Here is a 19794-nt window from a genome sequence, read left to right as displayed (position 1 = left end):
CTGTAATCCATGGCTTCTGGTTGGGGTATGTACGTACAATCACTGTGTGGACGATATGGTGTACTCCTCAATGCCATCAGAATAATATTTTTTTATTTTATTGATTTGACCTTTATTTAACTAGGCAAGTCAGTTAAAGAACTAATTCTAATTTTCAATGACGGCCTAGGAACAGTGGGTTAAGTGCCTTGAATCCCGGAACATATTCCAGTCTGTGCTAGCAAAACAGTCCTTTAGCTTAGCATCTCCTTCATCTGACCACTTTTTTATTGACCGAGTCACTGGTACTTCCAGCTTTAATTGTCCCTTGTAAGCAGGAATCAGGAGGATAGAATTATGGTTAGATTTGCCAAATGGAGGGTGAGGGAGAGCTTTGTACTCATCTGGAGTAAAGGTGGTCTAGAGTTTTTTCCCTCTGGTTGCACATTTAACATGCTGATAGAAATTTGGTAAAACGGATTTAAGTTTCCCTGCATTAAAGTCCCCGGCCACTAGGAGCGCCGCCTCTGGGTGAGCATTTTCCTGTTTGCTTATGGTGGAATACAGCTCACTGAGTGCGGTCTTAGTGGCAGCATCGGTCTGTGGTTGTATGTAGACAGCTACAAAAAATACAGATGAAAATTCTCTAGGTAGATAGTGTGGTCTTCAGCTTTTCATGAGATACCCCACCTTTGGCTAGCAAAACCTCGAGACTTCCTTAGATATCGTGCACCAGCTGTTGTTTACAAATATACATAGTCCGGCCCTCCTTGTCTTACCAGACACCGCTGTTCTATCCTGCCAATACAACGCATAAAGGGCTAGCTGTATGTTGATAATGTCATTGTTCAGCCACGACTCCGTGAAGCATAAGATATTACAGTTTTTAATGTAGTTTAATCTTCCTCGTAGGTTGTAGATTTTATTTTCCAATGATTGCATGTTAGCTAGTAGAACGGAAGGAAGTGGGCGTTTATTTGATCGCCTAAGAATTCTCAGAAGGCAGCCCGACCTCAGTCCTCTTTTTTCCGTCTTCTCTTCATGCAAATGACGGGGATTTGAGCCTGTTCCCAGGAAAGCAGTATGTCCTTCACGTCGGGCTCGTCGGACTCATTTAATGGGAAATAAAAGCTTCTGCCAGTCCGTGGTGAGTATTCGCTGTTATGATGTCCAGAAGTTATTTTCGTCCATAAGAGATGGTAGCAGCAACATTATGTACAGAAAAAGTAAAAAAATAAGTTACAAACAATGAAAAAAATGAACAAAAAACACATTAGGTTAGGAGCATGTAAAACGTCAGCCATCTTCTCCGGCGCCATCATACAATGTACTGTACTGTAAATGTAAACATACCGTATGTAACAAATACAGTTTTCTTTTATCGCTTTGGTACTATTTTCACAAGTACAATACACAATTACAATAGAGGTGGAAGATGCATGATTGCTATCCTCATGAGCGTACCACCCTCCTTCAGGCCATGGATGGAGGCATGCAATGATTTCAATCCAGACCTACTGTATGTCAGGCTTGGATTCGCCATGCCAACATGTTTTCCCCAAGTGCATGATGAGAACCTGTGGCCAAATGATCAAGACTTTATGCCAACTCGTGCCTGCTAAACATTGTTTCTTTCGTTTTTTTTCCCATTGGATTACATTCAATGATCTAACCTTCGATCACACATGGAACAGTGATGTTCAGTCAATTGTAATGGGTAGTGCAAGTGTATTTCCTAATGTAAAAATAGTGTAATGTACTGTAATTTACAGTACTGTAGCATACGACATTCAAAGGGCAATTTTGAAACATGTACAGTATCTTACATTTTGTGCTATTGGATTAACTTGTTGTTAAAAAATAACTCAATTGCGAAGATATCATTATGCTGTGTTTTGGTGAATAGTTCAATGTTCTCGTTATATTTCACAGTGAAACTGTGTTTTGGATAAATGGCTGTGTGGTGAAAGATATCTACAAACAAAATTAATACACAATGAAAGGTTTTGAATCTAAGACTACAGTGTTACCAGTTTGGAGTTTTGTACGAGTTTTCAGAATTCAGCACGTTCCTTTGAAGTAGTATTAAAGCAGATGAAAAAAAAAACTAACTTAGTGGGGGACTAGATATCTAATCCATTCATACACATAGCATGCTATTAGAACAATAAAATCAATCGTGCAATTGAATGTGTCATTTATTGAATAAATAACTTTCAAAATGTTTGCTGTGCTTTGCTTCTTAAATAGCCGACAGCATGCTCAAACAGAGACTTCTGAGAGGCAGCGGGTTTGTTTCTGAAATGAGGACCACGCAGAACATTAAAAACAGGAATTGTTGATGAATGAGTAGGAAAGTTGATGACTTTGAGACAGCCCTTCATTTCCGTGCTTTATACCATTGCCAGGGTTTTGGTCTGGAGGCAGACTGAGGTTCTCTTGTGTGCCATTGTTCAGCTGCTGGTAGGAGCTGTATTTGTTTCGGAAACTTGTACATCTGAAAATAATGAAAAATACATTTTGAACGTGACTTGTAACATTCCTGTTGTAGGTCGGTCAATAGGAACACAGTGGGTAAAAGTCATTGCTCACTGCCATAAGACATGGGCAGGGATCTTCTCGCTTTCTGTCAGTCTGTGTTCAGGTTTTTATAGTAAACATCAAACGTTGTTATAGCCAGGGCTTTGGTTAACGGTGACATTGATGTGAAGGCTAGAGGATAAAGGGATACTTCGGGATTTTGGCAATGAGGCCCTTTATCTACTTCCCCAGAGTCAGATGAACTAGTGGATACCATTTTTATGTCTCTGTATGAAGGAAGTTAGAGGTAGGTTTGCGAGCCAATGCTAAATAGTGTTAGCGCAATGACTGGAAGTCTATGGGTATCTGCTAGCATGGCAAAATCCCGAAGTATCCCTTTAAGCAGAAATAGCCCATCATATGTAAGCAATTTCTACTGACTATTTATTGCTTGTTTGGCTTTGTGTGTGTTTATTGTTTGAGAAATCGAACAGAAAAATCCAACAAATGGCTATAAATAAGCTTAAACTAGGTTGCATGCTTACCTAAACTGACAATAATTTGTAAGCGAAGAAGTTGAGCTGACATGATATTAATTTGTAGTCTTACTCCATCATCTGAGAGAGGTTGAATCATATATATAATATCAATATATTGTCTATCTATGGGTTGAATGCTCACCTATAGCAGGGCATCCCTCCAGCCAGCCAGGTGAGTCTGAAGCAGCTCTTCTTGCCCTGCTGGAAGCCCAGGGCATAGCGGTACTCACAGCAGGAGCTGATCCTAGCAGCGATGAGGCTGTTCACATACATGGTGCCGCTAAAGGGGTAACCCCGGTGCCTCTGGGAGACCCACTGGAACTGCTCTGCAGGAGGGGACACAGGAGACAGAACAGGAGAGTTAGAGGTGAGGATATAAAGGGATATAAGAGGATCAGTTCAACAAAGTCTACATGCTACAAAACTTAACCTTGGTTCACCCGTAAGACATTGTTCTCTCCCCTCACACCCTTTATCCCCACTTCTCTGAGACACACACATAAAAACAGCTCACAGAGAGGCTGGAGTATGAGAACAGGGTAAGCCACGGTGCACCTCGATTTAGGATGAAGGGCTGTGTCATCTACAGGACGCACTTTTTCCCCCAATAATTGAGATGCAGCGCTATAGGGAGAACTCCACATACAGAGAAGTGGTGTGTAAAATTCAGTTTTTTGTTTTTTTGTTGAAACTAAGTTGAATAGCCCAAAAATAAAATCAACACCATTTTGGTTGCATATGCTCCTAACTATTCTTGCTGTGATTAGACATTTTGATTTGGTAGTGGTGTAGAATACTACTGGCCACCCTTCAGAGCCTGGTTCCCCTCTAGGTTTCCTCCAAGGTTCATGCCTTTCTAGGTAGTTTTTCCGTGCTTCTACATCGACATTGCTTGCTGTTTGGGGTTTTAGGCTGGGTTTCTGTAAAGGCACTCTGCTGATGTAAAAAGGGCTTCATAAATACATTTGATTGATTTGGTAGCACTGTGCGCCTAACAAAATTCTACGTATTCTAAGAGAAGTTACATTTGTATAATTTGAGCAGCGCACATTGAAGCCGTCATCATCAACTCAAGGTGTTACAGACCAAGAACTGAAGGAGGGTTTATGTATTTCAAACTGGCCTAGATTCAGGGACCAATCACAATGGGAATAGAAAACAAAACATGATGTGAATGGTAAACGGAAAAAAATCTGACCAACAGGATGCCATTTTGAAATATATAAAAGCCTCCACTTTCCGAACTGCAACACCGTTCTTTGGGGTGATAGGTGGCACGGGGAGATGGCGGAAGCAGAAGTGTCTTTTTATAGCTGAAAGCAAGTCGAGTACAGTTATCCAGAAAAAGTAGTGGACAACAATGAAGTCCAAGAATGGAACAAAAAGGTCTGAAATCATGTGTATATATAGAGCAAAAGGAAAGGGAGTCATCCAACAGACTCCCATCCAGAGCGACACACAGAAGCAACTAGGGCCAACGCCCCGCTCAAGGGCACGTCGACAGATCCTCCACAAGGTCAAAAGCGGGGACCCGAACCAGTGATCCATCAGCCACTGGCCCAAACACCCCCCCACACACACACAGTTCCCCAAGAGCTGCCCCTCAACCATCCGAGACGCCTCCCACAGTCCCCCCCACCCCCTGAGAAAGTAAGATAAAAAATAAATAAAAATACATTCCTCACCCCCAAGACCCTCCCCAATAACCAATAAAATGAATAAAAGAGAAAAGAGAGAAAGACAAAGCAAAAAAGAAAACAACAATGCAAAAAACGAAATACATCAAGGACAACAAGAATCATAACAGCAAGGCCAACTGAATATGTTTGAGTGCATGTATGGCACTATTTACATGTGTGTGTGTCCGTGTAAGTGCACATTTGTGCATTTGAATGAGTGTGTGTATATGCATGAGTACAAACACCTGCACAGCATCAGCCTCAGGCAAACCAGCATTAGCTGTAAAAACACTTCCCCCTCAGTGTCATTCAAACATACTTTTTTGTTATGTTTTATTGTGACTTTATTTTTTATACTTTTATCTTTGACCGTCATTCTATCCCCCACCCAGAAACTCCACTCTCCAATTACACATCACAACCCTCAGCCTATCCCACCTATATCTGCTGGCAATCCCTCTTCAGATTTCTATGCACCAAATATCTTTAAACTATGTATTTTTCAACATACAATTTCAATCTATCTAATCGAATAGAATCCACAGACTGTGAGTTGAAGATAAATACTTTTACTAAGGGTATTAGTATATTAGGAATGGACTGACACGGCCCCTCCAGATCTCCCAACAGTACTATTTCTAGGGTAAATTTAAGATTTTCAGCCATTCCTGAAACTGAGACCAGAAACAGGCCACCTGAGGGCAATACCAAAATAAATGGTCTATTGATTCTGTATCCTCGCAACAAAATCTGCAGAGCTTCGATGATTGTATGCTCCAAATATTCAACATTTTGTTGGTGGCAAGAATTCTACTTAGCCACAGTTATTAATTGTACTGCACAAGTGTCCAAGAATTCCAAGAAGTTGGACATCATATCTGCACCCGAGAAGTTTTTGGGCCTCCAAGATTTAACGGCAGAAGCACTACAAGGACTACTGTCACCAGGAAATGTCCCGCCACCACAGGATCCTTCTTAGTCTGTGTAGGAACCTGATTAGAACAGAAAAGAAGGCTGATTTAGTTTCATTCAAATGTTGATATTGATAGTTTGTATGGATTTTTTAGATTTTTTTTTATGTAATATGAATCAAATCAAATAAATAACATTATCCCACATTTTTTCCATTTGGGATCTTTTTATCCACCTGTACAGTAGGTGGCGTACACCATTATATGGCTGAAGTAAACATGTTCTATTTGAAAGTTGCTGGAAAAGATGAGCGTGAGAATGAGAAAGGAAACAAAAGGAAGGAAGTCCCTGCAAATGGAAGGAAGTCCCTGCAGAAATGTTCCAACATCTAGTGGAAAGTCTTCCCAGAAGAGTGGAGGCTGTTATAGCAGCAAATGGTGGAACAACTCCATATTAATGGTAGGAATTGTAATGTGGCTCATATAGCAAGGTTCGATACACTGCCCCCTCCGAACGGGAAGGCATGTCCCTATAGTTCGATTGCTCAGCCCCCTCACATGTCTGGGCCATGCGTTCCAATGGCTTCACATTAAAAAGACATTAGCTTGAAAAACAAGAAAGAAAGTGGCAATATTACTGTTTGTACCTCTTGAGACACCATATCAACAACATACTCAGTAGAACTACTCAGAATAGTTCAAATCAATCTAAGATAAATCAAGAAATCTGTCATTAATTTTGATATCTTTGCCAAGGAGGTCTTAGTCGCGCAATTTTACATCTAAGATGTTTGGTGCAATATTTCTCAAGCAAAAATAGCATGACACCTAGTCATCTGTTGTTGAATAACAACAAATCCCAACGAAAGCAGGAAGTACCAGTGACTCGCTCAATACGGAAGTGGTCAGATGACACGGATGCTACGCTACAGGACTGTTTGCAAGCACAGACTGGAATATGTTCCGAGATTCATCTAATGGCATTGAGGAGCAGACCACCTCAGTCACCAGCTTCATCAATAAGTGCATAGACGATGTCGTCGTACCCACAGTGACAGTACGTACATTTCCTAAGCAGAAGTCATAGATTACAGGCAACGGGACACTAATCCGGATGCTTATGAACTCAGCAAAAAAAGAAACGTCCTCTCACTGTCAACTGCGTTTATTTTCAGCAAACGTAACATGTGTAAATATTTGTATGAACAACAAGATTCAACAACTGAGACATAAACTGATCAAGTTCCACAGACATGTGACTAACATAAATGGAATAATGTGTCCCTGAACAAAGGGGGGGTCAAAATCAAAAGTAACAGTCAGTGTCTGGTGTGGCCACCAGATGCATTAAGTACTGCAGTGCATCTCCTCCTCATGGACTGCACCAGATTTGCCAGTTCTTGCTGTGAGATGTTACCCCACTCTTCCACCAAGGCACCTGCAAGTTCCCAGACATTTCTGGGGGGAATGGCCCTAGCCCTCGCACTCCGATCCAACAGGTCCCAGACGTGCTCAATGGGATTGAGATCCGGGCTCTTCACTGGCCATGGCAGAACACTGACTTTCTTGTCTTGCAGGAAATCACGCACAGAACGAGCAGTATGGCTGGTGGCATTGTCATGCTGGATGGTCATGTCAGGATGAGCCTGCAGGAAGGGTACCACATGAGGGAGGAGGATGTCTTCCCTGGAACGCACAGCGTTGAGATTGCCTGCAATGACAACAAGCTCAGTCCGATGATGCTGTGACACACCATGACGGACCCTCCACCTCCAAATCGATACCGCTCCAGAGTACAAGCGTCGGTGTAAACGCTCATTCCTTCGACGATAAACGCGAATCCGACCATCACCCTTGGTGAGACAAAATCACGACCTGTCACTGAAGAGCACTTTTTACCAGTCCTGTCTGGTCCAGCGACGGTGGGTTTGTGCCCATAGGCAACGTTGTTGCCAGTGTTGTCTGATGAGGACCTGCCTTACAATAAGCCTACAAGCCCTCAGTCCAGCCTCTCTCAGCCTATTGCGGACGATCTGAGCACTGATGGAGTGATTGCACGTTCCTGGTGTAACTCAGGCAGTTGTTGTTGCCATCCTGTACCTGTCCCACAGGTGTGATGTTCGGATGTACCAATCCTGTGCAGGTGTTGTTACATGTGGTCTGCCACTGCGAGGATGATCAGCTATCCGTCCTGTCTCCCTGTAGCGCTGTCTTAGGCGTCTCACATTATGGACATTGCAATTTATTGCCCTGGCAGTCCTCATTCCTCCTTGCAGCATGCCTAAGGCACATTCACGCAGATGAGCAGGGAACTTGGGCATCTTTCTTTTGGTGTTTTTCAGAGTCAGTAGAAAGGCCTTTTTAGTGTCCTAAGTTTTCCGAACGTTGACCTTAATTCTCTACCTTCTGCAAGCTTTTTGTGTCTTAACGACCGTTCCACACGTGCATGTTCATTAATTGTTTATGGTTCATTGAACAAGCACTGAAAACAGTGTTTAAATCCTTTACAATGAAGATCTGTGAAGTTATTTGGATTCTTACGAATCATCTTTGAAAGACAAGGTCCTGAAAAAGGGAAGTTTCTTTTTGAGTTTATATACACTACTATTCAAAAGTTTGGGGTCACTTAGAAATGTCCTTGTTTTTGAAAGAAAAGCACATATTTTGTCCATTAAAATAACATCAAATTGATCAGAAATACAGTGTAGACATTGTTAATGTTGTAAATGACTATTGAAGCTGGAAATTGAGGATTTTTTATGGAATATCTACAGAGGCGTACAGAGGCCCATTATCAGCAACCATCACTCCTGTGTTCCAATGGCACGTTGTGTTAGCTAATCCAAGTTTATAATTTGAAAAGGATAATTGATCATTAGAAAACAGTTTTGCGATTATGTTAGTACAGCTGAAAACTGAAAACAGGCCTTCTTTGGACTAGTTGAGTATCTGGAGCATCATCATTTGTGGGTTTGATTACAGACTCAAAGTGCTTCCTTCTGAAACTCGTCAGTCTATTCTTGTTCTGAGAAATGAAAACTATTCCATGTGAGAAATTGCCAAGAAACTGAAGATCTCGCTGTGTACTACTCCCTTCACAGAACAGCACAAACTGGCCCTAACCAGAATAGAAAGAGGAGTGGGAGGCCCCGGTGCACATCTGAGCAAGAGGACGAGTACATTAGAGTATCTAGTTTGAGAAACAGAGACCTCACAAGTCCTCAACTGGCAGCTTCATTAAATAGAACCCGCAAAACACCAGTCTCAACGTCAACAGTGAAGCGGCGACTCCGGGATGCTGGCCTTCTAGGCAGAGTTACAAAGAAAAAGCCATATCTCAGACTGGCCAATAAAAAGAAAAGATTAAGATGGGCAAAAGAACACAGACACTGGACAGAGGAACTCTGCCTAGAAGGCCAGCATCCCAGAGTCGCTTCTTGACTGTTGACGCTGAGACTGGTGTTTTGCGGGTACTATTTATTGAAGCTGCCAGTTGAGGACTTGTAAGACATCTGTTTTGAACCGAGTTCAATCTTGGTTTCATCAGACCAGAGAATCTTGTTTCTCATGTTCTGAGATTTCATTAGGTGCCTTTTGGCAAACTCCAAGCGGGCTGTCGTGCCTTTTACTGAGGAGTGGCTTCTGTCTGACCACTCCACCATTAAGGCCTGATTGGTGGAGTGCTGCAGAGATGGTTGTCCTTCTAGAAGGTTCTCCCATCTCCACAGAGGAACTCTGGAGCTCTGTCAGAGAGACCATCGGGTTCTTGGTCACCTCCCTGACCAAGGCCCTTCTCCCCTCATTGCTCAATTTGGTCGCTCGGCCATCTCAAGGAAGATTCTTGGTGGTTCCAAACTTCATCCATTTAAGAATGATGGAGGCCGTTGTGTTCTGGGAGACCTTCAGTGCTGCAGATGTTGTTTTTTTTTTACCCTTCCCGGATCTGTGCCTCGATACAGTCCTGTCTCGAAGCTCTACGGACAATTTGTTCGACCTCATGGCTTTTTGCTCTGACATGCACTGTGGGACGTTTTATAGACAGGTGTGTGCATTTCCAAATCATGTTCAATCAGTTGAATTTACTACAGATGGACTCCAATCAAGTTGTATAAACATCTCAAGGATGATCAGTGGAAACAGGATGCACCTGAGCTCAATTTTGAGTTTCATAGCAAAGGGTCTGAATACCTATGTAAATAAGGTATTTCTGTTTTTTATTTCTAATCCTACATTTCAAAAAAAAAAATCACGTTGTCATTATAGGGTATTGTGTGTAGATTGAGGAGGGAAAAAAAGAATTGAAACAATTTTAGAATAAGGCTGTAACGTAACAAAATGTGGAATAAGCCAAAGGATCTGAATACTTTCTGACTTCAACTGTGTATATATATATATCCAGTATATGCTGTCTTATATTTTTCCATTCTATTATTTTACTTAGTATTATTACTATTATTGTTTCACTCACATCTCTTTGACCTGCACTGTTGAAGCTTGGAACATAAGAATTTCACTGTACCCTGCAATTACATCTGCGACTCGGTGCATGTGACTAATAAACTCAGTTGTATTTGTATTTATTATGGATCCCCATAAACTGCTGCCGAGGCAGGGGTCTGTCAAAATTAAGGCAGTACTACAATTTTAAAAACATTACATTCATAACAGATTTCACAACACACTAAGTGTGCTCTCTCAGGCCCCTACTCCACTACCACATATGTAGAATACAAAATCCATGTGAGTATAGTGCGTATGTTATCGTGTGATGTGCTCTCTCAGGCCCCTATTCCACTACCACATATGTAGAATACAAAATCCATGTGAGTATAGTGCGTATGTTATCGTGTGATGTGCTCTCTCAGGCCCCTATTCCACTACCACATATGTAGAATACAAAATCCATGTGAGTATAGTGCGTATGTTATCGTGTGATGTGCTCTCTCAGGCCCCTATTCCACTACCACATATGTAGAATACAAAATCCATGTGAGTATAGTGCGTATGTTATCGTGTGTGTATGCATGTGTCTGCCCCTATGTTTTTGTGTTTGCTTCACAGTCCCTGCAATTCCATAAGGTGTACTTTTATCTGTTTTTTAAATCTGATTCTACTGCTTACATCAGTTACCCAATGTGGAATAGAGTTCCATGTAATCATGGCTCTATGTAGTACTGTGTGCTAGTTGTTTAAACAGACAGCTCAGTGCTTTCAACATGTCAATAACTCTCACAAATACAAGTAGTGATGAAGTCAAGCTCTGCTCCATTTTGAGCCAGGACAAATTAACATGCAGATTATTAATGTTTGCTCTCTGTGTTCATCCAAGGGCCAGACGTGCTGCCCTGTTCTGAGCCAATTGCAATTTACTAAGAGTTGGTAAAAGGCTGATTGGTCGGTTATTTGAGCTAGTAAAGGGGGCTTTACTATTCTTAGGTGGCGGAATGACTTTTGCTTCCCTCCAAGCCTGAGGGCACACACTTTCAAGTAAATTGAAGATATGGCAAATAGGAGTGGCAATTTCGTCGGCTATTATCATCTAATTGTCCATCCAGGTTGTCAGACCCCGGTGGCTTGTCATTGTTGATAGACACCAATCATGTTTTCACTTCTTCCACACTCACGTTATGGAATTCCAAATTACAAATCTTGTCTTTCATAATTTGGTCAGCTATACTTGGATGTGTAGTGTCAGCGTTTGTTGCTGGCATGTCAAAGTTCGCTAATCTTGCCAAAGAAGAAATCATTAAAGCAGTTGGCAATAACAGTCGGTTTTGTGATGAATGAGCCATCTGATTCAATGAATGAGTTGATTTGTTGGCAGAGAGAAAAAAAACATTGGGGCTCATTTTCTGCAATTCTACACATTAGGCCATGGAGTGAAGGGAAAATGTAGCAGTTAAAGCTAATTTCATGCAATTCAAGACATTTTCCATGGCTTATGTGTGTTCATATGATACTAGGAGTCAAAACCCGACTGAATGCCCCCCACCCAACTTTTTTTATTGTGACCCGCAGTCCTTGTTTGACCTATTCTGGGTCGAGATTACGACCTGCGGTCCACCAGTTGAGAATGTGCTGTGACCTTGCCATAGAGCAGCCATAGGGGAAAATATATTCTTTATCACATTTAAAGAGTTGTAGCATACACCTGCAATTGACACAAACTTCCATGAAAGGATGGAGAGGCACTACAAGGACAGGGAGTAGTTGGTTTTCAGAAACACACAGAATTAGCACTCCAGCGCATCAGGAAAGTTCAAAACTTTTATTGGAATTAACAAACTTGAGACGTGATGTTGCAAGGCTTTTCACATTTTCCACAGTTGAGGAATGAACAAATTCACGTTAAAATGACCCAGCGTGACAGCGGAATTGTGCAAAACTAGATCAGATAGTTAGTGAGGACTATCAGTTGGTCACAATGTGCTCCATATCCCCCCCCCCCCTCCTTTGGCCCTAACCCATTGATGTCTGTGGATATGAAGGCTTTGGAAAGGTAGAAGCAGTGTAGTGGTGGAGGGTCCACCCTACAGATCTGCAGACATCCAAGGGTCAGGTTCACATACTGGTTAGGACCAAGAGCGTAGTGATAGGGAGCAAATTGGGACCAGCTGCAAGACAAGAGAGTTGGGCAAATAGAGGAGTAAGTACAAGAGCAGATAATCACCAGACAAATACCAAGTCACTGTGTTGATACTTAAATCAACAGAAGAGTCTTGTACGTGTCAGTGCTGCACACAACATGCATCCTGAGATCACACAGCAGCATAGGCTAATATGTGCTTAAAGTGGTTTAACAGCAAAAATGGCAGTCTGTTTAAGCATTAGATATCCTGCAGCATAGTCTGGGCTGGCTAATGCTAGAACAGAATGCCATCCCGGTCAGTAGTTTGTTTCACATCTAAAACAACACAAAAGCTTGTCGGTATGAAATGCATTGAGCAGCTATGATTTTCTCTCAGGTCAACACTATCTCCAGGGAGTTGAAACAAAACCTACTCCCCATTTCACGTATACAAAGCACAGGATTCAAAAAGAATACTGCAACAGAACTGCTCTTACAACTTCTTGATGCACCCATCCCGTTAGCGGGATCATTTACATCAACATCAGCTGGATTGCAGCGAGCCAAATTCAAATTAAATTACAAAAAATGTTTAATTTTCATGAAATCACAAGTGCAATATAGCAAAACACAGCTTAGCTTGTTGTTGTTAATCCACCTGGCGTGTCAGATTTCAAAAAAGCTTTTCGGCGAAAGCGATCCAAGCGTTTATGTAAGAACATCTCTCTCAGTAGACAAAATATTACAAACAGCTAGCCACCAAGTAGATTGGTCACGAAAGTCAGAAAAGCAATAAATTAAATCGCTTAGCTTTGTGGATCTTTGGATGTTTGCACTCACGAGACTCCTAGTTACACAATAAATGTTCCTTTTGTTCCATAAAGATTATTTTTATATCCATAATACCTCCATTTGTTTGGCTCGTTATGTTCAGTAATCCACAGGCTCGAGCGGTCACGACATCGCAGACGAAAATTCCAAATAGTATCCGTAATGTTCAAAGAAACATGTCAAACGTTTTTATAATCAATCCTAAGGTTGTTTTTTCAATATATAATCGATAATATATATCAACCGGGACATTAGCTTTGTCAATAGGAGAGAGAGACTGTTGCACAAGCAGAACTCTGGGGACACCCAGTTATACACTGACGCGATGTGATCTTTCTCGCTCATTTTTCTGAAACTATGTCTAAAGACTGTTCACAACATGGGGAAGCCATAGGAAAAGGAATCTGGTTGATATCCCTTTAAATGGAGGGAATGCATTCAATGGAACATGGAGCTTTCAAAATAGAGACCACTTCCTGGTTGGATTTTCCTCAGGTTTTCGCCTGCAATATCAGTTCTGTTATACTCACAGACAATATTTTGACAGTTTTGAAAACGTTAGAGTGTTTTATATCCTAATCTCACAATTATATGCATATTCTAGATTCTGGGCCTGAGAAATAGGCAGTTAAATTTGGGTATGTTTTTCATCCAAAACGTACTCATTCAGGAAAATAAAAAAATAAGTGCACTCAGGCTATCCGGAAGGCCAAAGTTAGTTTCTTTAAGGAGCAGTTCTCTCTCTGTGGGTCTCACCCCAAGAAGTTCTGGAAAACAGTTAAAGACATGGAGAATAGACCCTCCTCACAGCTGCCCATGTCCCTTAAAGTTGATGATGTGGTTGTTACTGAGAAGAAGCACATGGCTGAGCTCTTTAATCATCACTTCATTAAGTCAGGATTCCTACCTGACTCAGCCATGCCTCCTTGCCCGTCCAACAATTCCTCATCTCCCACAGCTGCTAATGCAACTAGCCCCGATGTTCCTCCCTCCTTTTCACCTGCCCCACTACAAAGTCTCTCCCTGCAGATGGTCGCAGAGTCCGAGGTGCTAAATGAGCTCCTTAAACTTGACCACAAAATAATATCTGGATCAGATGGTTTAGACCCTTTCTTGTTTAAGTTTGCAGCCCCTATTAATCGTCAAGCCTATCTCTGACCTTTTCTCTCCTCTCTGGGGAGGTTCCCATTGCTTGGAAGGCAGCCAAGGTTAGTCCTTTATTTAAAAGGGGAGATCAAGCTGATCCTAACTGTTATAGGCCTATTTCTTATTGCCCTGTTTATCAAAAGGGTTGGAAAAACATGTCAATAATCAATTTACTGGCTTTCTTGATGTCTATAGTATTCTCTCTGGTATCCAATCTGGTTTCCACTCAGGTTATGGATGTGTCACTGCAACCTCAAAGTTCCAATGATGTCACTATTGCCCTTGATTCTAAGCAATGTTCTGCTGCTATTTTTGTTGACTTGGCCAAAGCTTTTGATATGGTAGACCATTCCATTCTTGTGGACCGGCTAAGGGGTATTGGTGTCTCTGATGGGTCTTTGGTTTGCTAACTACCTCTCTCAAAGAGTGCAGTGTATAAAGTCAGAACATCTGATGTCTCAGCCACTGCCTGTCACCAAGGGTGTACCCCAAGGCTCGATCCTAGGCCCCAAACTCTTCTCAATTTACATCAACAACATACAGTGGGGAGAACAAGTATTTGATACACTACCGATTTTGCAGGTTTTCCTACTTACAAAGCATGTAGAGGTCTGTAATTTTTATCATAGGTACACTTCAACTGTGAGGGATGGAATCTAAAACAAAAATTCAGAAATCACATTGTATGATTTTTAAGTAATTAATTAGCATTTTATTGCATGACATAAGTATTTGATACATCAGAAAAGCAGAACTTAATATTTGGTACAGAAACCTTTGTTTGCAATTACAGAGATCATACATTTCCTGTAGTTCTTGACCAGGTTTGCACACACTGCAGCAGGGATTTTGGCCCACTCCTCCATACAGACCTTCTCCAGATCCTTCAGGTTTCGGGGCTGTCGCTGGGCAATACGGACTTTCAGCTCCCTCCAAAGATTATCTATTGGGTTCATGTCTGGAGACTGGCTAGGCCACTCCAGGACCTTGAGATGCTTCTTACGGAGCAACTCCTTAGTTGCCCTGGCTGTGTGTTTCGGGTCGTTGTCATGCTGGAAGACCCAGCCACGACCCATCTTCAATGCTCTTACTGAGGGAAGGAGGTTGTTGGCCAAGATCTCGCGATACATGGTCCCATCCATCCTCCCCTCAATACGGTGCAGTCGTCCTGTCCCCTTTGCAGAAAAGCATCCCCAAAGGATGATGTTTCCACCTCCATGCTTCACAGTTAGGATGGTGTTCTTGGGGTTATACTCATCCTTCTTCTTCCTCCAAACAATGCGAGTGGAGTTTAGACCAAAAAAAGCTATATTTTTGTCTCATCAGACCACATGACCTTCTCCCATTTCTCCTCTGGATCATCCAGATGGTCATTGGCAAACTTCAGACATCAAACTTCAGACGGACCTGGATATGCGCTGGCTTGAGCAGGGGGACATTGCGTGCGCTGCAGGATTTTAATCCATGACGGTGTAGTGTGTTACTAATGGTTTTCTTTGAGACTGTGGTCCCAGCTCTCTTCAGGTCATTGACCAGGTCCTGCCGTGTAGTTCTGGGCTGATCCCTCACCCTCCTCATGATCATTGATGCCCCAAGAGGTGAGATCTTGCATGGAGCCCCAGACCGAGGGTGATTGACCGTCATCTTGAACTTCTTTCATTTTCTAATAATTGCGCCAACAGTTGTTGCCTTCTCACCAAGCAGCTTGCCTATTGTCCTGTAGCCCATCCCAGCCTTGTGCAGGTCTACAATTTTATCCCTGATGTCCTTACACAGCTCTGTGGTCTTGGCCATTGTGGAGAGGTTGGAGTCTGATTGAGTGTGTGGACAGGTGTCTTTTATACAGGTAACAAGTTCAAACAGGTGCAGTTAATACAGGTATGAGTGGAGAACAGGAGGTATTCTTAAAGAAAAACCAACAGGTCTGTGAGAGCCGGAATTCTTACTGGTTGGTAGGTGATCAAATACTTATGTCATGCAATAAAATGCAAATTAATTACTTAAAAATCATACAATGTGATTTTCTGGATTTTTGTTTTAGATTCTGTCTCTCACAGTTGAAGTGTACCTATGATAAAAATTACTGACCTCTACATGTTTTGTAAGTAGGAAAACCTGCAAAATCGGCAGTGTATCAAATACTTGTTCTCCCTACTGTAGCTCAGGCAGTAGGAAGCTCTCTCGTCCTTTTATATGCACATGATAGTCTTATACTCAACTGTCCCTCCCCCAGATTTGGTGTTAAACGCTCTACAACAAAGCTTTCTTAGTGTCTCTGCCCTTAACCTTGTTCTGAACACCTCCAAAACAAAGGTCATGTTGTTTGGTAAGAAGCATGCCCATCTCCCCACAGGTGTGATTACTACTTCTGAGGGTTTAGAGCTTGAGGTAGTCACCTCATACAGGTACTTGGCAGTATGGCTAGATGGTATACTGTCCTTCTCTCAGCACATATCAAAGCTGCAGGCTAAAGTTACATCTAGACATGGTTTCCTCTATCGTAATTGCTCCTCTTTTACCCCAGCTGCCAAACTGACCCTGATTCAGATGACCATCCTACCCACGCTAGATTGTTTAGATCGGCAGGTATGGGTGCTCTTGAGTGGCTAGATATTCTTTACCAATCGGCCATCAGATTTGCCACCAATGCTCCTTATAGGACACATCACTGCACTCTATACTCTTCTGTAAACTGGTCATCTCTGTGTACCCTTCGCAAGACCCACTGGTTGTTGCTTATTTATAACACCCTCTTAGGCCTCACTCCCCCCTACCTGAGACATCTACTGCAGCCCTCATCCTCCACCTACAACACCCACATTCTGTTAAAGGTCCCCAAAGCTCACATATCCCTGGGTTGCTCGTCTTTTCAGTTCGCTACAGCTAGCGACTGGAAAGCGCTGCAACAAACACTCAAACTGGACAGTTTTATCTCAATCTCTTCATTCAAAGACTCAATCATGGATACTCTTACTGACAGTTGTGGCTGCTTTGTGTGATGTATTGTTGTCTCTACCTTCTTGCCCTTTGTGCTGTTGTCTGTGCCCAACTATGTTTGTACCCTGTTTTGTGCTGCAACCATGTTGTATTGCTACCATGTTGTTGTCATGTTGTGTTGCTACCATGCTGTGTTGTCATGTGTTGCTGCCATGCTATTTTGTGGTCTTTAGGTCTCTCTTTATGTAGTGTTGTGTTGTCTCTCTTGTTGTGATGTGTGTTTTGTCCTATATTCTTATTTAATTTATTTGTATTTTTAATCCCAGCCCCTATCCCCACAGGAGGCCTATTGGTAGGCCGTCATTGTAAATAAGAATTTGTTCTTGCCTAGTTAAATAAAGGTTCAATTAAATTAAAATTTAAAAAAGATTTCCAAAACAGTACCGCAAGCAATGTGTGTTAACTTTCAGCCTGAGAGTCGGGGCTCCTAACAAAACTCCCCCGGTAAAGAAGATACTATCGTCAACAGGCACTAAATTAGTTAGCGTCTATGAATGGGGTAGATACCTGGTAACTTGACGGCACTGGAAGAAGGGGGGCTCCTGTAATGTAAGCTTGGGCCTAAGCTAGATAATCAATTTAAATAAAAAAATGTTTTGCGCTAAATACTATTTGGTGCTTCTAACTTTTTAAAGTGAATTTAGAGCCCTGTATGGATTTAAGGGGACCTACCTCCTGGTTGTACCAAGCCCTTGAAGACACAGATGTTCTCTCCTCCACAGATCTGCTGGAGCACTTTCAGCTCGTCCTGCTGTGACCCTGCAGACCCCAGGTGACCAAGTGACCCCAGGTAGATCATCGTCACGGTGACATTGGATCGCTTGGCCTCCTTCAATGCTTTTAGGTTACTCTGGTACAGCGGACGAAGGTGAGATGTGATCGAAAAGAGAGAACATTTTCTCATATTTGTTTGAATGCATCTCAGTATCTCAGTCATGAGTCAGTCAGATTAGTTATCAAATCATTGTCACATGCGCCGAATACAACAGGTGAAATGCTTACTCACAAGACCTTAACCAAAAATGCAGTTCAGGAAATAGAGTTAAGAGAATATTTACTAAATAAACTAAAGTTACCTGTTTGTTCTTGTTATAGTCTGCAGTTCTCTGTGAGCCTATGGAAGAGAAGGATCCTCTGCGTTCGCTGTACAGATAAGGACAGGAAGCGCTCAGAGAGCCTCTGACTGAAGCCAGACTAGAGGCCTTGGCTGTGATGGCAGGGAGGTAGACATGTCCCGTCCCTCCTACCCCTGGGTGCGCCACTGGTTTATTAAGCTGTGAAAAATTATGTCACAACCTGTTATGGTGAAAGCTGAAACAAACCAAGAGACCAGAGTGAGTATTTTGACTATAATTAGTGTGGAAAGGATGTTTGATTATTTTAAGTGTTTTGACATGTTTTGGTTATATGTCCTTACACTCCTTACAGTAGACTGGATTTGAATCCTTCAGACATGCACCTTCAAAACTGGAAGAACTGTCTGACCTATGACTAGGTCCGTCATAATGAGAATAAGACAGTAAATACAGAATAGTACATTTTTAAAAATGATCTGTTTTATTGTCACATACACTGTAGATTTCCACAGTGTCAGGGCTTTCCAGCAGAAGAAGCTTGCTCTTCCCACTGATGATGCTGGCAGCTACAGTCTTATTAGCAGTTCCAGATTGTGCTGGTATCTGTAGGAAGATGTAGAAATCACATACAGTACATGTCAGGTCAAGATTTTCCCATCTTATTTAACCTTTATTTAACTAGGCAAGTCAGTTAAGAACAAATTCTTATTTAAAATTATGGCCTACCCCGGCCAAACCCTAACCCAGATGATGCTGGGCCAAATTGCGCGCCACCCTATGGGACTCCCAATCACGGCCGATTGTGATACAGTCTGGAATTGAACCAGGGTCTTTAGTGACACCTCTAGCACTTATTAAGCACTTATTAAGATAAAAACCAAGACACATTTTTCCACCCTCTTGACATATGCACTTACAGGTGTGTCTCTGTCCCCAGCTTGAACACCCGTGTAGAAGAGATCCCGAAGGAGACTCTGGCTGTGTCTTCTCATCCACCGCACAGACTCCTTCTGATATAACTCCATCATTGCTGGTTGCTGTTTCCCTTGTCTGCAGGAAACCACACTGTATCCAGACACAGAAATATCATCGTTTTGCCTAACTCTCTTATTATTAACTTTCAATTTTGAAGCTGGTCAAATTCACTACACAAGAGGAGAAGGAGATGAGATGCCATTCAAATTAGCATTGTCACTGACATGGCTAGTGAATTAACAAAAGGTGCTGTGTTTGTAATCTAATCTCAGGCCGTCATCTGCAAGACAGATAGGAGGAGTAGAGTTGGAACAGAAGGCAGCAGGCTGCCAGCATCCACACACAGAGACATTCATCTCATTTGGCCCAGCGCTTAGGTTGCAGTATGCATGAATGACCACAGAATCAGATGTATGGTAACAGGTATTGACTGTAGGCTGCTCTTATTATGAGACACGACTAATAGCCCTGGACTTCCTGACGGGCCACCCCCAGGTGGTAAGGGTTGGTAACAACACATCCACCACGCTGGTCCTCAACACAGGGGCCCCTCAGTGGTTCGTGCTCAGTCCC

At 42.3% G+C, this 19794-nt stretch overlaps 1 protein-coding gene across 1 annotated transcript; it reads right to left on the bottom strand.

The window, feature by feature from the left end:
• Window positions 1-2172: 2172 nt before the first annotated feature.
• On the bottom strand, window positions 2173-19334 carry LOC115111073 (uncharacterized). Its single transcript, XM_029636959.2, has 6 exons — window positions 19164-19334; window positions 18742-18849; window positions 18247-18444; window positions 17843-18020; window positions 3181-3364; window positions 2173-2476 (listed from the first exon to the last, which is right to left on the bottom strand). Exons 1-6 carry the CDS (start codon window positions 19272-19274, stop codon window positions 2302-2304), a joined length of 954 nt encoding a protein of 317 aa, XP_029492819.1. The 5' UTR covers window positions 19275-19334; the 3' UTR covers window positions 2173-2301.
• Window positions 19335-19794: the final 460 nt, after the last annotated feature.

This window comes from Oncorhynchus nerka, linkage group LG27 (genome assembly GCF_034236695.1).
Source record: "Oncorhynchus nerka isolate Pitt River linkage group LG27, Oner_Uvic_2.0, whole genome shotgun sequence".
Classification (NCBI taxonomy): Eukaryota; Metazoa; Chordata; class Actinopteri; order Salmoniformes; family Salmonidae; genus Oncorhynchus; species Oncorhynchus nerka.
The sequence above is the reverse complement of the archived record's forward strand: the minus strand, read 5'-3'. Positions and strand labels throughout refer to the sequence as shown.

Bases quoted from the DNA above. Each gene is read 5' to 3' on its own strand.
- LOC115111073 (XM_029636959.2), bottom strand. From the start codon at position 19,274: ATGATGGAGTTATATCAGAAGGAGTCTGTGCGGTGGATGAGAAGACAC. The intron at 18,445-18,741 runs GTATGTGACAAT...AATTTTTCACAG, and splicing joins ACACTGTGGAAATCTACAGT to CTTAATAAACCAGTGGCGCA. The intron at 3,365-17,842 runs GTAGGTCCCCTT...CCCCTCCTGCAG, and splicing joins GGGCTTGGTACAACCAGGAG to AGCAGTTCCAGTGGGTCTCC.